The 19,231-nt window shown below is 33.8% G+C and overlaps 1 protein-coding gene across 3 annotated transcripts; it reads left to right on the top strand.

Moving 5' to 3' along the window:
- The first annotated feature begins 1,280 nt into the window (after positions 1-1,280).
- LOC113848908 lies at positions 1,281-19,037 on the top strand. 3 transcript variants are annotated; one of them, XM_027478322.1, is made up of 15 exons: positions 1,366-1,709; positions 7,454-7,563; positions 8,019-8,081; positions 8,171-8,360; positions 8,809-8,913; positions 9,005-9,129; positions 9,249-9,816; positions 11,531-11,596; positions 11,745-11,821; positions 12,090-12,371; positions 14,105-14,429; positions 14,518-14,667; positions 15,354-15,653; positions 15,785-15,890; positions 18,473-18,892. In XM_027478322.1, the coding sequence occupies exons 1-14, from the start codon at positions 1,446-1,448 to the stop codon at positions 15,872-15,874; spliced, it is 2,715 nt and encodes a 904-aa protein (XP_027334123.1). In that variant the 5' UTR covers positions 1,366-1,445; the 3' UTR covers positions 15,875-15,890; positions 18,473-18,892. The 3 variants fall into 3 exon arrangements, with proteins under 3 accessions (XP_027334121.1, XP_027334123.1, XP_027334122.1); XM_027478321.1 differs by having other exon boundaries at positions 15,354-15,890; positions 18,473-18,556; positions 18,652-18,892; XM_027478320.1 differs by having other exon boundaries at positions 1,281-1,709; positions 15,354-15,890; positions 18,473-19,037.
- The last annotated feature ends 194 nt before the right edge of the window (positions 19,038-19,231 follow it).

Here is a 19,231-nt window from a genome sequence, read left to right as displayed (position 1 = left end):
TTTGTGTATATTAATATACAAAGCTGATTTTTAAAATTTAATACAGTAGTTGAATAAATATTTTATTTTTTATATATTAGTCTGATAAGTTATTTTAAAAAAATAATATTATGTTTTAATAATTATATAGTAAAATTTTATTAATAGTTATTAATTATAATTACATATAGATAGTTTATTATATAAATTTAATTTAACAAATATAAATAAATATATAAATAAAAAATTATAAGGCCTTTTATTTAAATTTTATAATTTATATTAAAAGATTTATTATATTTAATAATTTATTGTTATCATTATTTATTTAAAATTTTATAATAATGAATGATTTATAATATCATGAAACAATATAAATTTTATTTTTATATTTTAAAAATAAGATATTTGTATGCTATTTTGTTTTATGTTAAAAAAAAAATAAATTATGCATATTTTAAATAATAATTTATGTTGATAAATAAACTTTTTTATTATATTTATATATTTTTTATTTTAAAATAAATTCATTTAATAAAAAATAAAATGTGCAACGCACGAGCATATTTCTTAGTTAGAATTGATTTGAATGAGATTATTTCCCTAATTATCATAATTAAAAAAACATTAATTTAACAACTCTTTTAAAAACATATTATAAATGATGTAAAAATAATTAAATATCTATATTAATTTATTTTAAGCATGTAATACATTTAGACCCTTCAAATTTTGTAGACACCTTAGCAATCGCATTTAAAAAATTATACATATAAAATTATTAGAGATTACGCTTCTGTTCAAGAATTTGACTATGGGAAATGTAAGTATTAAAAATAAAAAGAGAGGTTATCTATTTAAAGATATTATATGAATTTGAGTCAATTTAAAAAAAAATTAAACTATATATATGCATATACATGTTTAATATTTTCTTTTATTTGGTTGTGATAATTAAAAAAATTATCTATATAGAATTATTTTGAGTGATGTCTACATATATTTTTAATGAATCTTTAACTATTATTGATATCTATGTAAAATTTTAAATTTTGTTCTCATTGAATCAAACAACCTTGTGTTGATAAGAAAAAAAATAAATTTTACATAAAAAAAGTATACATGAATTTTTAATAAAAAAATAATTTCACGCATAATCTTACTTAACAAACATTATTAATTGCAGTATATAAAATAATGGATACAGAAATGTTACAACATAAAATTGAAAAAACAAAATAAAAATGAAGAGAGTCCTACAAGGCAACTGCCAAAACAAACTATCCGGAAGATGTGAACCCAGAGTGGACCCCACGCTCCCGTTCTTAACCACTGGGAAGGGATATTCCCTTTACTTATCCCTTCTCTCCGCCGCACCACACCAAATCTAAACAAAATAAGATTCTCTCTCTTTATAAACATAAATAGAATTAGGGCATTTCCTGTTGGAATTAGGAATTGGAGTGATGGAGTTCATACAGAGCCGCGTGGAGCCATGGATCAGGGACCAGAGAGCGAAGCTGTTGGGGCTGAAGGTCTCGTGGGGCCCACTACAGTGGCGCATGAAGTGGCCATGGACCTCACACCGCGAACAGAAGAAGCGGATCCAGGAAGAGTACCACCGTCGGAGGAAGCAACTCAACGATCTCTGCCTCGCCCTCAAGGCTGAGTCAGTCTCCGACTTGCAGGACCTTCTCTGTTGCATGGTCCTCTCTGAATGCGTTTACAAGGTTCTTCTTGTTGCTTCTTCAATTCTAAGTTTCTTTTTTTTGTATTTTTTTTTGTTATTTCTGAAAATAAGATAAGTCGAGTTTGCTGGTTAAGGAACGACTAAAACCTCACATTAGTTTCTGAACGAGAGGGAGTCCTTCAATTTGGTACTCAAAAGAAAAAAATATTAAAATTAGTCCTTGAGTGCGTGGTATGTCATTCAGCTTATTTCCTTGTGACGTAGCTCGTTTAAGTGATGTGACTGGTAATATGTTTCTAATTATGATAAATAAGAATGTTATAACATAAGGTGACTAAAAAAATACATTTCATTTTTGACCCTTGTATACATTTCATTAAGAATGTGCTTGAAAATAAAGTATTTCTCTAAATCATCTTGTTTTATTGTAACATTCTTAATTGACATAATTAGAGATATATTGGCATGCCACATTGTATTTAATGTGTCACATCTCTATCTCTGTGAGAGTTAATGGACATATTTTAATAAATGAACTAAAATGAATGACAAATCAGACATTTAGGGTCTAATTTTAATATTTTCTTCTTTAAAGGACTACATTGAAAGATCCCCTATCTTTCAACTACTAATTTGAGGTTTTATCGATAAAGTTTTTTTTTTTTTTTTTGAAAAAATCAAGAGAGAATGTGTTAGTAACATTTTTGGCCTAAGGATAATTATAAGTACAGTTTTGTAGCTTTAGGATTGAGTTTAAGCAATTAATAATAGTAAGATTTTATTGGAAATAAAAGCATTTGTTACTTTGGAGATATAAAATGTAATAAATATTTCATTTTCAATAAAATCTGGCTATTATTAGTATACTCCCAATACACAAAAGCTGCTATACCCTTTTGTATGTTCTGAAAAAACCTGAATGACCTCCCACTGGTGAGTTATGAAATTCAGAAAGTAATATAGGAATCCGTGAAGATTCATTGGGTATAACTAACTTCCCATTATATATTAGTTTGCCATTTTGTAAGGAAAATCCTGTGTTGCATTTGAATTTTGGAGGAGACCTTGGACAATCGTTGTTGGCTTAGGATCAACTTGTACCTCTTCAGCCCATTCTTCTAAAACCTGAAACTTAATCTTAGAGATGGCTGCATAAGTCATTTTTCTAGGCAGTGCATCGGCAGCCGGGTTTATACTTTATTTCAAAGTTAAATCCAATCAGTTTAGAAGTCCACCTAAGTTGTTCCTCACCAAATAAATGTTGATCATTCAAAACTCTTAAACTCCTATGATCTGTATGAATGATGAAATGTCTGCCCATCAAATAATGTCGCCGCTTCTGTACTGCTAAGAAGATTGCCATCAACTCTCTCTCATAGACTGACTTCAATTGGGTCCTCGCTGATAATTTTTGACTGAGAAAAGTTATTGGTCTGCTCTCCTGTAATAAAACTGCCCCCAACCCTCTGCTAGAGGCATCTGTCTCCACAATGAAGTTTTTCGTAAAACCTGGAACAATGAGAATTGATAGTTCAGCCATCACACCCTTTAAAACATCAAAAGCTTCTTGAGCTTCCCTTCCCCACTGAAAACTGTCCTTAAGTAGCTGTGTTAGAGGTTTGGCAATGCCCGCATCATTCTTAACAAACCTTCATAATAGCTTGTAAGGCCCAAAAATCCTCGTAGCGCCTTCATGTCTTTAGGAGTTGGCCATGTCAACATAATTGTAATTTTTTTTGGTCTGCTGCCACCCCTTAGGCTGAGATAATGTGACCCAAATATTCTATTTGTTTGTGGCTGACAGTACACTTCTTTTTATGGGCAAATAATTGATGTTCCTTCAAAAGTTGCAGCACTAGCTGAATATTTTTTTGCATGTTCTTCCTCACCTTTATTGTAGATTAGTATGTCATAAAAAAAAAACAAGGACAAACTTTCTCAAATAAGAGCGTAACACCTCATTCATTAATGATTGAATGGTTGAAGGAGCATTGTTTAATCCAAAGGGCATCACCACAAACTCATAATGCCTTTCATGTGCCCGGAACACAGTTTTAGGTACATCTTCTCTCATTCAAATTTGGTGGTAGCCTTATTTATGATCCAGTTTCGAAAAAATAATTGCTTCCCCCAATTCATCTAACAATTCATCAATTATGGGAATCAGAAACTTATCAGGAACTGCAATCTTGTTGAGGGCCCTATAGTCCACACAAAATCTCCACCCCCATCTTTTTTCTTAATAAGAATGATTGGACTAGAATAAGGACTCACATTTGGTCTTTTGATACCAAGGATTAACATATCACACACAAGTTTCTCTAGCTGCTGCCAACTCTAGCAGCACCTGAACTCCCATTATCCTCCCTAGCAGCTTCTTTCCCACTTAAAAGACTTTTGTTAATGACTAAACAGATTAGAAGAATGTAACCTAGCAGAGATCAGAAACTTAAATCCAGGATACCAAATAGTATAGCAACTGAACCAAAGCAAGGAGTAGTTGAACCCACAAGAAAATGAACTAGGAGTTCAACCCAAAAGCAAACCTAGAAGTAGAAAAACCAAGGGGTTTAGAAATTTTGTGTGCATAAGTGAAAAAAAAAAAAAAAGGTGAAGATAAGTGCCAAAATGAATGAGTCGAAGTCTTTAATCTAATGGGCCAATGAAACTTGGGTCAGATTTGTTGGTTTTCTTTTTTCAAAAGAAATGCGTTCAAGCAGGATCGGAAAAATCGTTCGATCCTACGATCTTATGAGTAAGATCTTACAATCCTAGCAAAACAAGTCAGGGAGTGTGATTGGGATCACTGAGGCAAGAGAAAATCATAAAATCGTACGATCTTACATGTAAAATCACAATTTTAACTACCATGGACCCAACAACATTTCATACAGGTTTTGTGCCATCACGGGCTGAAATCTCCTTATTAGAGGTTCTTGGAACAAAATTCCCACCATTGAACCATGTTAGTTCCCTGCCCTCCATTGTTACTATTGTCGCTTGCAGCTTCTCTTGCTCTGAGATGCCCACTAAAGTAAAGTGCCTCTTTACTGGACTAACTCACCTGTAAGCGTCGTCTCTAGAAAATAGAGCAATCCCTAATTTCCTCCACCAATCCCCTTTGGATTGACGTTTCAACCCACTGCCCTTGCTTGGGTTCCCTTTGCTCTCATTGTCACTGTCCTCTAATACTGCTGTTGACATCGCATCTTCCTGGTTCTTTTGATTGAAGATGGTCATCAATTCATGGAACTGTCTCTGGGTTTCTTGCCTGTCCTTGAGCTTCTTCAATAGGTTTTCATACCCTTACTCCATATTGTCTAATCTGGCCACTGTTCTTGTATGCACCATGAATAATCTCCCAGGTTTGAGAGCTTTGATACCAGTTGTAAGGAACTGGTTCAGTTCTTGAAGAAAGAAAGAGAAGGATAAACTTTTCTTTATTGAATATTCTCTGTTGGGGCAGAATTACTCACATTAGAGGAAGAATCAAATGAATACAAAGAACACCTCCAAGAATACGAGAGCCTGGTCTCTCCCACCCAAATTACTATTGTCTAACAGCACGCCCCCTTTTCTTCCTAATTTTTTTATTTATTCTGTCATTTACAATTATCCTCAACTAATTAGGCTTCTCATTCTTTTGGACCTCCTTACATAGACTTCTCTAAATGGACCCACAAGAAAATGAACTAGGAGTTCAACCCAGAAGTAGAAAAACCAAGGGGTTTGGAAATTTTGGCAAGAAAAGTGTCAAAATGAATGAGTGGAAGTCTTTAATCTAATGGGCCAATGAAAATTGGGTCAGATTTGTTGTTTTTTTTTTTTCAAAAGAAATGAGTTCAAGCAGGTTCCGGAAATTCGTTCAATCCTACGATCTCGCAAGTAAGATCTTAAGATCCTAGCAAAACAGAGTCAGGGAGTGTGATTGGGATCACTGAGGCAAGAGAAAATCATAAAATCGTATGATCTTACATTTAAAATCACAATTTTAACTACCATGGACCCAACAACATTTCATACAGGTTTTGTGCCATTGCGGGCTGAAATCTCTTTATTAGAGCTGTTGGGAAATCGTCCCAAGTGGGGTTCTTGGAACAAAATTCCCACCATTGAACCATGTTAGTGCCCTGCCCTACATTGCTACCATTGCCGCTTGCAGCTTCTCTTGCTCTGAGATGCCCACTAAAGTAAAGTGCCTCTCTACTCAACTAACCCACCCATAAGCGTGTCTCCAGAAAATAGGGGAATCTCTAATTTCCTCCACCAATCTCCTTTGGATTGACGTTTCAACCCACTGCCCTTGCTTGGGTTCCCTTTGCTCTCATTGTCACTGTCCTCCGATACCGCTGTCGACATCAATTCATCGAACCGTCCCTGGGTTTCTTGCCTGTTCTCCTCGAGCTTCTTTAATAGGTTTTCATACCCTTACTCCATACTGTCTAATCTGGCCACCATTCTTGTATGCACCACTAATAATCTCCCAGGTTTGAGAGCTTTGATATCAGTTGTAAGGAACTGGTTCAGTTCTTGAAGAAAGAAACAGAAGGATAAACTTTTCTTTATTGAATATTCTCTGTTGGGGCAGAATTACTCACATTAGAGGAAGAATCAAATGAATACAAAGAACACCTCGAAGACTATGAGAGCCTGGTCTCTCCCACCCGAATTACTATTGTCTAACAGCACACCCCCTTTTCTTCCCAACTTTTTTATTTATTCTCTGTCATTTACAATTATCCTCAACTAATTGGGCTTCTCTCACTCTTTTGGACCTCCTTACATAGACTTCTCTAAATGGGGGTTTGGGCCTACTGCTAACACATCACCTCCTCAATTGTGCTCTATAGCAGCTTCTCAAATCATTTATTAATCAATAATCATACATTAATACTACCTAAATACTTTATCTTCCTGATTTCTTCTTTTTGAACTCACTCTAAAATCACAACTTATACCTCCACTATCTATCATGCTTATAATTTTTGCCTCCAGAATACTTCCTAAACCTGTTCAATATATTTTTCTTTTTGCATAACACTAATATGGTGGTGAGATTGGTGAAAATGAATGGAGAAAGGTTGGTAGTGAGTTACTGATTCTGAGAGAAAATTTTTTCAATGTGGTTTTAGGATGCTAATTATGAATGGAGAAGGATAGTTTGACTAGTTATTGCATGAGGAACTCATTTTTCTTATAGTTTGTGGTAATGGAGTGGTGTAATTTTAAGAATGTATAAAGAAGTGATTTGTACATTTTGAGATTTTATGTAAAGTAAAAAATATTTTTTGTTTGGTTATATTTATAAAAAGCAAGCTAGGCACTTTCTCAGGAGCTACTTAAAATAATCAGAATCTTTTATTATTTTCAAAAGCTTAAACAAACATGATAAATTTTAACAGTTTAGTGATTTTTCTTGAGAAAATGCTAAAATGAACAGGCTCTGAACCTAATGGTACGTAATTACTGTCACAATTTGATACTGTACTTCATTTGGGTTCTGTTTTGCTGTACATAAATATTTTTTCTCTTTCATTTTAGGATTGATTCCTGAATCTTTATTATGCTGTAGTGTTTAGTTAAATGCTATTAATGTAGCGGCGTTAGAAAATATAATGGTATTCTATTATCTTGGACTTAATTGCATGGTATATGCCCGAGTATCATACAAGTAATTATAACAACTTTGAAAGTTTAGTTTGTGTACTATGCTTGCTTGAATATATATGCGAAGCTAAAATCAACATATTGCTCACATTTATTTGTGACTCTCTTATGACATAGAGGCCTGCTGCTGAGATGATTCGAGCTGTAAATAAATTTAAGGCTGATTTTGGTGGACAAGTTGTTGCTTTGGAGCGGGTGCAACCTTCATCAGATCATGTTTCTCATAGGTTTTCACTCATTCTTTATACAACTTAATCATTCTTCTAATCTTATATTAATTTCATAAAAGCCAATATACTATTAAATATTTTGATATTGGGAGGCTTTTATCCTTTATTAAAGTTCTCTATTGTGTTCTTGAATATCTAGAATATCTTTGGATTGTATATTTGGCATAAAAGAAGAGGCTATTTGGATCTTTTGATATCAATTGGTTGTGCGCTTTATTTCTGAGAGTTGTTTTCAAATATAGTTGTTTTATCACGTACCCTAAATTTTATGATATCATGTGACCCCAAGTATTTTTTGTATGTTCTTTTTTCTTAGACTTTAGAATATTATGTAGTATAAGATTTGATTTTATGATCTATCATGCTTAGGGTTGTTGTCATACTTATGTAGTGGATGAAATACTTATTTGATTGGTGTTGTCGTATCATACTTGATTATTATGTTGTTGCAGGTATCTGTTGGCAGAGGCAGGAGACACTTTATTTGCATCCTTTATAGGAACAAAGCAGTACAAGTGAGTGCCTCCACGTGTTTGTTTGAGCAAGCCTTTAAAATCATTACAAATTCCAGAATCTTAACCTTTTTTTTTTTTTTTGATGAAAGGGATGTAATTGCTGATGCAAATATACTTCAAGGTGCCATTTTTCATGATGATTCTGTTGAGGAATCTGACGAATGTACAATGACTGAATTTGATAAGGGTGAGAACCAAAATGGAAAAGAATATATGTGGAATCCTCTGGAATCGAGGTCTCAACAACTGAAGAGTAAATACAAACCTGCTGCTCATAGGGTAAATAAGTGTGTTTCCCAATATATTTATTTTTTTCAATTAAATTAATTGGTAGACATACTGTTCGGAAATTTTCAAATAGATCTGTAGTTTAAAAGTTGTAATATGGTCCTATTAATTTCATAAAGATTTTTGACAGGTTCCTTGAATTCAGCCTACTGTTTATTATTATAATTGTTTTTTGTTGCTCTTGAAACTATAGGGATCCAACAACAAATTTTAAACTATAGGGAGTTTATCTGAATATTTCTAAAATGTAAAGCAACCTATAGATAAATTTAACCATTTTATAAATTCTTGTCATAGTTTGTACTTCTTTGTGTGGTAAATTTAGACTTGTTTAATTTGCATGTTCTGGATAATTTGCAATTGTGATATCAATAATATTTGTGTAAATATTATGTCTTTTGGTTCCAATATTTCTTACATAATTCATATTACTTCTTAGGGTTTCATGGCTCGTGCTAAAGGAATACCTGCTTTAGAATTATATAGGCTTGCTCAAAAGAAGAAACGCAAGCTTGTTTTATGTGGCCATTCACTTGGTGGAGCAGTGAGTTTGATTCATCCAGATGGATTTCAAAACATAGCTTCATATGTGTTTGAACAATTTATATATCCTATGTTCCTTGTATTCTACGCAGGTAGCTGCATTAGCTACTCTTGCCATTTTGAGAGTAATTGCAGCTTCATCTTCGTCAAAGGAAAATGTCCCTATTAAATGTATTACATTTTCACAACCTCCTGTTGGAAATGCTGCTTTGAAGGAGTATGTTTTCCTTGTATTTCTTTCCTCCCATTGTAAATTGGTTAACTGCTGATCCTTTTCTTAAACCTTCAAACTGGGATATTTATTAGTTGTTTTCCTTTAATTGCTCTTCTTTCCAGCTATGTTAATAGAAAAGGCTGGCAGCATTATTTCAAGAGTTATTGCATTCCAGAGGATTTGGTTCCGCGTATTTTATCTCCTGCTTATTTTCACCATTATAATGCTCAGACACAGCCAGTTCCTTCTGAAAATGAAACTAACAGTTCGTTATTTAGAAAACAAGAGCAAGGCGTAGGGAAGCCAAAAGGAAATGATGTAGAGCAGTTGGTTTTGGGGGTAGGTCCGGTGCAGAGATCCTTCTGGAGACTTTCAAGGTTAGTTCCTTTGGAAGGATTACGAAGACAATTTAGTAAACACAGAGAAAAACGAACCAGTTTTGTTGAAACAAATTCATTGCATGATTCTCTTCCTAATACTTTGATTGAGGAGGAAGTAGTTGAGCCACAGTCGCTTGAAATACAAGAGGGTTCTGATGTCATATCACTCAAGCCTTTTCCTGAGACTGGTAAACGATCATCAGAGGTTCCAACAAATGGGAAATCAGATACAAAGGGCAATGCCATGACTGGAGATGAAAGAAAATGGCGCAGAGTGCCTTATTTACCTTCATATGTGCCATTCGGACAGGTAGATGTTATGCAGTGATGTTTTATTTCAGTTTTCTTTTGCAGTCAGCAAAGATTCTATACATGATTTTTTAAAAAAATTTCTTACTATTTCTTGGTAGTGTTTGCATGTTATTGTCATATTGTTATTGTGCTTGCAGGTAAAATGGCTGTTGATTTGTCCTATAATACAAGTTGCTGGTTAATTTGTGATGGTTTTTAGTATTGGTTTGGACTTTGGATTGCTTGTTCATGTTATTATATCCTCCAGTGTTATATCTTTTTTATGACTAATTCAACTATCATGAAAGTAGTGCTGTTGTGTCTGATTTACATTTGACATAATGGGAGGAAGTTATTGAAGTCCCTGTACCACAATTTGTAAATTCTCGACTGTTAATTTGTAAATTAGTCAACTACTAGCCAAATTATGATTAGGTTGGTGAGTCCTTAATTTTGGAGAAGATCACGTGTGATTCTTTTTTGGTTGAAACATGGTAATTTGAAAGACAATAAAAAAATTAGTTTTAATTTTTTTTTTTAAATGTTTTAACAAGCTTGACATTTATTAAGAAATTTGGGCCTAACTCACTCCCAAAAGCTAGCTCATAGGAGAAGGATTACCCTAGCTTTTATAAGGAGTATTTCGGCTCTAATCCTAACTAATGTGGGACATCTTAATAACATTCATTATTTATTTTCATTCTTCTGCGTGATATTCATTCTACTTTTCTGTTTATGGAGGATGTTGTGCCTCCAATCTTGATTACTGATCACCTTCTCTTTCAATTAGTGTATTCTTTTATTAAAAAAAAGTATGGTATACTTTCATACAGGTAGTTCGTCTGTTATCCTTTTCTGATTCATAGAAGTTGTTTCGCTTTCTTCAGTTTGTTTTTTGGGATATGATATGATTATCTTGTTTCTAGCATCTTACATAGAAATTTTTTCAGCATGACAATCCTTTTCAATTTGTTCATCATTGTTCTATGAAATGAAATCTTGGATATGATTCATATGACAGTGAATGCTACCTGCATTTTCTGGTTTTAGGATAAGTAATTTGATTCTATTTAACTTAGTTTGAGCAATCTACAATAGCATTTTTTCAGAGTGAAATAGCTGATCCCAACTAGAGTACAATTATTTCATTTAGCCAGCAATCATTAATTCATGATGACAATGTTAGTTCAATTGACATGACTGACAATTTTTAACTTTAAGCTGGTCCATGCCAATATTAACTATTAGGTCCTCTGAAGATTAATGCAAAATCATAATGTTATCCATGTGACACTAGTGCTCGTAGTCAGAAACATCATCATGTAAGCTTTTCATTGTATAAATTTGATTGAAAATGAGTAATACAAGCAAGGTAACCTTTAGTAATGTTATGAATAATCTTATTAGGATTAGGTTATATTGTTATGAGTAGTTGTAATGAAACTCGGCCCTTAGGGTTTCTTATGTACATCTCTCTCTATATATATATATTAGGGTCTTTACACATAGTAGAGTATCCAACTCCAGCTCATTTACTCTCTCTCTCTCTCTCTCTATGCTCTTCATCTCTTTCTTCATGGTATCAATAGCAAAGGAGTAAAATGATCCCATATTTTCTATTTTTAGTTTTTCTTCAACGAGTGTACAATTTTTTCAATATTTTTATATACTATGCATGCTTTATTTCTTTTAATAAATTTTGAACTCATTAAAACCTGTTTCATGTAAGACAGCTTTATTTATTGGGAAATTCCTCTGTTGAGTCTCTATCAGGTGCAGAGTACTCGAAGTTGACATCGGTATGAGCTTTTCTACATTGCTTATCAATTTTTGATATAGTTCAACTCTCCCTTAGGCTGAGGATTTATCTTCCAACTTTATATGTATGAATACAGTTACATAAGTTCTCTCATTTTGTTTGCTTTCTTTTGGCAAAGACATTTCCAGGTCAGATCAGTGATTGCTGAGTTGAGGGAAAGATTTCAATCACATTCAATGAAATCATATCGATCTCGATTTCAAAGGTTAGCTTATCATTGAGTGCTTGTATAGTTTCCATAATTATGTGCTTAAATGATCCTATGCATACATTTTCCCAACATTATGTCACGTGTAAACTATTTTGTCTTGTCTATTGTCTATATTTTCGCTGCTATATTCTCTTCAGTTTCTTGAATTCTGACCTAGTGGGATAATATTGGTTGTTGAAGCTTCTGATAAAGCTTTTCTACATAATTAATTGATGTTTGGTTTATAGGAATAATACCCTTTTTCCCCCCTTTTTGGTTGCAGAATCTATGATTTGCATATGAGTGAGGATGCATTGTCTTTCTTAGGGATTGAGCAATGGCAACAGTTTCCTCATCTGCAGCAATGGCTTGGCCTGGCAGCTGCAGGCACTGTGGAGCTTGGTCATATAGTTGATTCTCCTGTTATTCGAACTGCAACTTCAATTGTTCCATTGGGATGGAATGGTGGACAACGAGGGAAAAACGGAGAACCTCTGAAAGTTGATATTACTGGTTTTGGGTTGCATCTATGTACACTTGTTCATGCTCAAGTGAATGGCAACTGGTATTGTCATCACCCAGAAAACATAATCATTTATTGGTTTAGATTTCTTTTAATAAAATTTTTCAGCACCAACAAAATTTGTATAGATTTGTGGGTTGGAAGGTGGGGGTGGCCCAAGGCTGAGAATTAGTAGTTATGATGGTCAGAAATATGGTCTTTTAAAGCATTAGGGAATATCAAATGCTTTTAAATTTCACTAACATACCTGTGAGAGAAACGAAGGAGTACATTAACTAGCATTCATTTATTGATTCTAAACATTAAAGACTGGGCCTGTCATCCTAAACAACATCTATAGTACAATAAAAAGGATATGTCCCTATTTCTTACCTACGTTTTTCTTATTTAAAACAGGCTCAGTTCTTTAATTGAAAAGAATGAAGAAAATTGTCACAGGCCCACTACTCATCCCTTCTTCCTTAAGGCAATCTTTTATAAGTTTAATACCTGGCTCAACGGAGGTTTACTTTGTTTGGACCCATTAGAGCAGTATCTTGCTGCCAAAGTAAGTTTGTGATACCATGTAAAGAGAGCATGACAGAATCATACATACTGTGATTATCTATATACCAGAGTCTCCCTGACCAGGCCCATAAACTCTTAATCTCAATAACCTAACACTAACTCTTAACATCATCAATAACTCCTAACTGTATGCAATACTTCTTTGAAATCATTGTTATTAGTTGTGTCTTGTTACTCCCATCTCTAATGGTTCATGTGCTTGCTAGTAGGTTTAATTCATGAAAGTTTCTTATTTTCTTTGAGGAAGTCCATAATTTGTGTTACAAACTTGCATTTTGTTTTGATTGTGAATTATTTGAAATTTGTTTAGACATACTGCTTTTCAGTTTTTGAGTGGTCTATTTAAGTGATGACTTTTTTAGTGCTTGACCTTCTGTAAGATTCTTATCCATACAGGGAATTGAAAATTTACTTATCTGAATGTACTTAATCTTTTGCCTAGAGATACAGAAAAGCAGCCTTTTCTTGGCCAAATGGGACTCTTAACTGCCAGGACATTAATACTATAAGGGAAAAAATTAATCAATCATATCTTTTCATTTAGGCTATGTAAGGGTTGTGACCAAGTGGTTCATATGTGGGATGGGATGTGGATAGTTGGAATTTCGAGATCAATGTAATGTGTTTTATTAGTATCAAAGGGTAAAGACGTTAAACATATTTTGAAATTACTAAAAAAGCATTGAAAACCATGGCGTTGGACTTCAGTGGGTTGGAGGATTTTCCAGTCGCTTCCATCCTGCTCCTCTGCATGAATAATTTTTATCAAAGCAAGTTTTCTATTATCATCCCCCTCAAGTCCCTTGATTTGTGCAATGCTTTTATTACATATAACTGTAACACAGATTATGAATGCTTGATTAGAGGTGATTTCTGAAGCAATCGATGGGGTAGTTTAATAGTAAGAGAATAATTTTGCTTATGTCTGTCTTCTGTTAAACAATGCAGGTCCTGAATGAGCTTGTGTATGGTGTTTATTTTTCTCATTTGATCTGTAAAATAGAATTTGATTTAATATTTATAATCTAGATTCCTTTAATAGTGACATAGGATGGAACAGAATTAATATATTTGCAATGCTGTCCAACTTAGTAATTGAAATATATATAACATTACCATTTTTTCGTAAACTGTTTCTCATTGCATATTTTTGCTGTAAAATAACTTCATTTCCCCTAGATGTCTGATTTATATTTAATGTTCATTAGGTGTTCAACTACAGTTGAATGCTTTCCTTCTCCACCAAACTTTTCTTCAAATCAAGGAATCCAGCCTGACTTACAGAAGATGAGAATAGTAGTTGGTGCTCCACTCAGAAGTCCTCCAAAGAATCAAACTGTATTAGATTCATTGATACCTTCTTTCACTTCTGCTGACTCAGAAACTGCGAGTAGTTCGTCACCTGTTGACAAGGATAAGTTCATCCGTCCAGAAAGTTTAAATAACTTTTTAATATTTTGCACCAGTGATTTTACAACTGTGTCCAAAGAGGTTCATGTGCGAACCCGTAGAGTACGATTAGTAGGGCTAGAGGTATTGACAAAATTTTCTCTGGGGGCAGTGTGTATTAAACATTTTTAATTATTCATCGAATGACCTACATGGGTTGGCTGTTGTGTAGGGAGCTGGTAAGACTACTCTTTTAAAGGCAATCTTGAATAAATGTATACCAAATACTGCCACCAATGGGGATATCATTTCAGAGGTTGATGTGAGAGAAGTTATTGCTGATGGTTTGTGCTATTGCGACTCTGCAGGAGTAAATATGCAGGTTTTCCATCTTTTTTGGTCCTCGTTTTTCTTCCTCTATTTTCTTGATTTCTCTTGCAAAGAGTCCTCTTCTTTATTCACTTGGTTATGCTCATATAGTTATTATTATTCATAGAAAAGACCCAGCATGTTCTTCCTCTCTTAATTATTCCCTAGTTTATGTGTTAAGTCTAATGCTAAGTAGTTGCTTGGATGTCTGTTGCTTCTACTAGTTCCATTCAAAATTTGCTTTCCTACCGTATTTTGTTGGTGGTTTGATGTTTGTCTACATCCTTTTTGCAGTTGCCAAAGGGTTGAAACTTTTTTAAAACATTTTTGTTTTCAGGAGGGTTGTGGTGTTATCTATCTGTTAAGTACATATATTTTTGAATGAATTGCGATTACTATTTTGGTCAAAAAGAGTTCCTTGCTATTGTTAGTGTCTTTAATACCTACAAACTTGAGGTGGATGCTGGATATAGATTCTTATTAATCAAAATCTGTAGAAATATTCGTATACCCAAGATATGTCAAATATTGTAGCTAAGCAAGTATTTCAAGTGCATATTTGTGATTAGTTTTAAGAGCTTGGCCATTTACATGTGTAGGTGTCTGTTCATAGTTAGTTGCAAATAAATAGTACAATTTGAATTGTTCAAATATATTTAGTGATGTCCAATTGCATCTTTTTTTCATTTGTTTTTATAGGAACTCAACATGGAAACTGCTCGCTTTAGGGATGAACTATGGCTTGGAATCCGAGATCTAAGTCGGAAGACAGATTTGATTGTGCTTGTTCATAACCTATCCCATAGCATACCTCGATGTAGCAATTCAAATGGTACTCAACAAAAGCCAGTCCTGTCACTTTTCTTGGATGAAGCTAAATCTCTTGGAATTCCTTGGGTTCTTGCAATAACAAACAAATTTGCAGTTAGTGCACACCAACAAAAGGCAGCAATTGATGCTGCATTGAAAGTATATCAAGCATCTCCTAGCTCAGCTGAAGTAATAAATTCTTGTCCACACGTTATGCCTGGATTTGCTGGGGCTTCTCTTTCTTTGGATGCAAGCAATACAGATTCTAATAAAAGGGTGGGTGCTGAAAAGCTTATATTTGCCCCTATTAACTTTGTCAGGAGGCCTTTCTTGAAAAAGGAAATTGTTCTTCCAGTAGAAGGAGTCAACTCTCTTTGTCAGCAAATCCACCGCGTACTTCGCAGTCATGAGGAGTCATCCTTTCAGGTGGGAAATATTAATTTTCAGGGTATCAAATCTTATTTTTGTTTGAATAATTCTACTAGTACATCACTTTGTTTTGTGCATATTTCACCTATAAACTGTTATTGTGGCATTGAGAAATGCTATTAACACACTAACAAACTTCAAATACACTATTATTGGCTTAATTTTTTAGACTCCCACTCCATTTTTAACAAGTCTCACTCATAATTTTGTAATTCTCAATAAATTTTTATGCTTTCCTAATTGACATGACTCACAAAGACAAAGTGAATAGTTTAGAGAGATTCAGGTACCATTTCTTGTAATTTTTTAAGATTGGGATGACCTAATTGAGCATGAACCTAAAGAGGAAAGTCCACCAACAAACCAATATGAGCAAAGGGATATAGATGATAAAGTCCTTGTGACTCAAATCTAGCACCAATCATCTGCTTAGTACTCTGGTCCTACAGAAAAATAGAGTCTTTAGTAAGAGATACAATGTAGACAAGAGAATTACTTAGACGACTAACAGACAACAAATTAAAGGAAGACTTGGGAACATAAAGAACATTAGTGTAATGGAAACTGATGGAATAGGATGAACAATATCAAGACCTTGAGATTGTGTTTGAGACCCATTGATTATAGTGACTGATGGTAAATAACTGGAAGTAGAAAGAGAAAAGAAAAGAGACTTGTTATCAGTGATGTGGTCAATAGCCCCATAATCAAAGACCCATGAGGCAGGAGAGGGGGAATGAGAGATTATGATGAAGGATTATCAGTGTGTGCAACAAATGCAATAGAACTAGAGGATTGATGCTCATTGTACTGTCAGAGGAAGTCATTGTAGGTGGGAGGAGTGGAAGTTAAGGGCATAACTGGAGCCATAAGCTTGGAAGGGGAAAATCAAGTTGTCTGGGCCATGAGATAGCACAGCAGCACGAGAAATCGGTGTGAACAGTGTCAAAATTGCCAAACAACAACTATAGGGAGAAAAAACAAGCAAATCAACCACATATGTGGAAAGAGAAGGGATGGTGACTCTATCAGTGTTGACAGCGGTCCAGATCATGTGGTTGTCGGCAGAAAGGTTGCCAGAACAGTATTGATGAGGGTGATGAACAATAATTCCAGTGATGGACAGTGATGTTGGAACAATGTGTGATGAACAGTGTGCTTTGGTGGGAAGAACCAGAAATTGAAATTGAAGTGCCGTTTCGGGAAAAAAAATTTCACCAATGAGTAGACAGCCAGCCAATACAGATTTAAAATTAACCTTTTGCTAGGCTCTAGATACCATTTTTAGAGAAGGAAAAACGAAAGAGCATTGATGAAATCTGTGTTTCAACTACACAATAATTACAGAATCTTTACAAAATATTCAGTTACCTAATTAATATAATTACAAAGAAAAACTTGCATCATTACTATAATTACTTATATTTAACAATGTGTTTTCAGAAAAGTAGAACAAAAGCTCCTAGTAGTTTTAGTGTTTTTCACTGAAATTAAGAAAAATTAATCGCCTCCTCAATTCCCTAATTAAGATGCAATGTAGGAGATGAATTGCTTGTCTAATTATGGATATAATTATTACTCACTAGCATAAATATACATTGTTTTTCAATGAGGTATCCTCACTCCCTTTTGATGCAATGCTTATCCCTGTATGCGGCCCTAAGGCATCATCTCCCTCAAAGAGCTTTCCCGTTGGCTCAAAACATAGTAGCAAGAATAAGTATGTATAATCTGGTTTCAACACATATTCTGCATTTTCATGTTTAACATCAAAGCAAATTTAATCCATATCTTTGGACTCACCCTAACCTATCTGTGTGGTTGTCCACTATAGCTTTGCCTTATGTTCCTAATTGTGACAGTTTCGTCTTTGCATGGCATCATTTCTTCTAGCCAGTATTCATGTGTTCATCTACGATAGATGAATCTGTGTATTTTAACTACATAGCGAAGCTTATATTTATATTGATAGTCATAATTACATATAAAATATTCAGTTACCTAATTAACATAATTACAAAGATAAACTTGGCTTATTACTATAATTACACATTAAAGACATGGAAATATATGGTTATAAAGCAATTGAATTGTTAGGCTTCCCCTCATTAGACCTTCTACGTCAAGGAACTATGTTTTATTGGGAGGAAGCCTGATATTTAAGGATAGTAAGGTGCAAATTATAGTTCTCAAGTCTAGTGTGGAATTTGATTGTTGATCCATGGGAACTTTTATGTGTAACCTCACATGGTTGTGAGGATTTTCTCAGAGTTGAAAATTTTTGTATTACAAGTAATGAATTTTGTATATGAAAAATTCAGGAGCTGTTATTTCTAAATGCGTTTGTGTAAAATATAAATTTGACAGTGTAGTGATGTTTTGATCTTTGCTTCTGATCCTACCTAGAGGACAATACTTTTGCTAATGTTTATAATATTTGAGATTTTCTGTTTCAAATGAATCAATTGATATTTGTTGCTGCACAATTTTTTTGTGTTTTTTATTACAGAATTTGAATTTATTATAGTATAATAATGCACCCTGGTAAATTTGATTTCTTTTTAATGGTTTTATAACAGGAATTCGCTAGAGATAGACTTATGATGGAGTTGGCACGAGAACAGGCAATGTCAATTGATGCGAGCAAAGATGCAAGAGCTAAGGCAAGTTCATTGAATTCTGCTGCTGTGGGAGCATCTGTGGGTGCTGGTCTTGGCCTTATCCTGGCAATTGTGATGGGGGCAGCATCTGCCCTAAGGAAGCCCTAAGGTCCAAAATTATTTGATAATTCATGTGGTGCATGCTCACCATTAGAAGGAATGTGTCTACCTAGAGTTAAAATAATTTTTCTTACTAGGATTTTGTTCTTTTTTTAGATAATAGATAGATGAAATTTATACGAAGGCAATTTTTAATTTCGTTGTCACACTAATAATATATTTTCACCCATTTATTTATTAAATTATTGTAAATACTTGAGTTTTGCATTTGTTATGTGCCTAGCTTGGTGGAAATGCTATTAGATTGGAACATGGATAAATTCAAAGGAAAATAGGTTGGATTGTGTTAAATGCATTGATATATCTATAAAAAAAGGTCCAATTGTATGACTATAACACTTTTTCAACAACTTATAAATTGTTTGACAAAATTAAGTGTTGTTCTGTAAATATGTGGGGTATTATTCCTTAATTAAAATTAATGTTATTTAGTAGTTCAATCTTTACCTATCAACTTTTAGTGCACAAGTTAGAGGTTAAACTTCCAAGTTAATGTTGCACTTTGTCATTTCCAATGCAATTGTAGATTATCTTTCTTGAATTGAGTGACTAAGACAA

The sequence above is a fragment of the Abrus precatorius genome, unplaced genomic scaffold (genome assembly GCF_003935025.1).
Source record: "Abrus precatorius isolate BTA unplaced genomic scaffold, Abrus_2018 Scaffold9, whole genome shotgun sequence".
Taxonomy (NCBI): Eukaryota; Viridiplantae; Streptophyta; class Magnoliopsida; order Fabales; family Fabaceae; genus Abrus; species Abrus precatorius.
The sequence above is the reverse complement of the archived record's forward strand: the minus strand, read 5'-3'. Positions and strand labels throughout refer to the sequence as shown.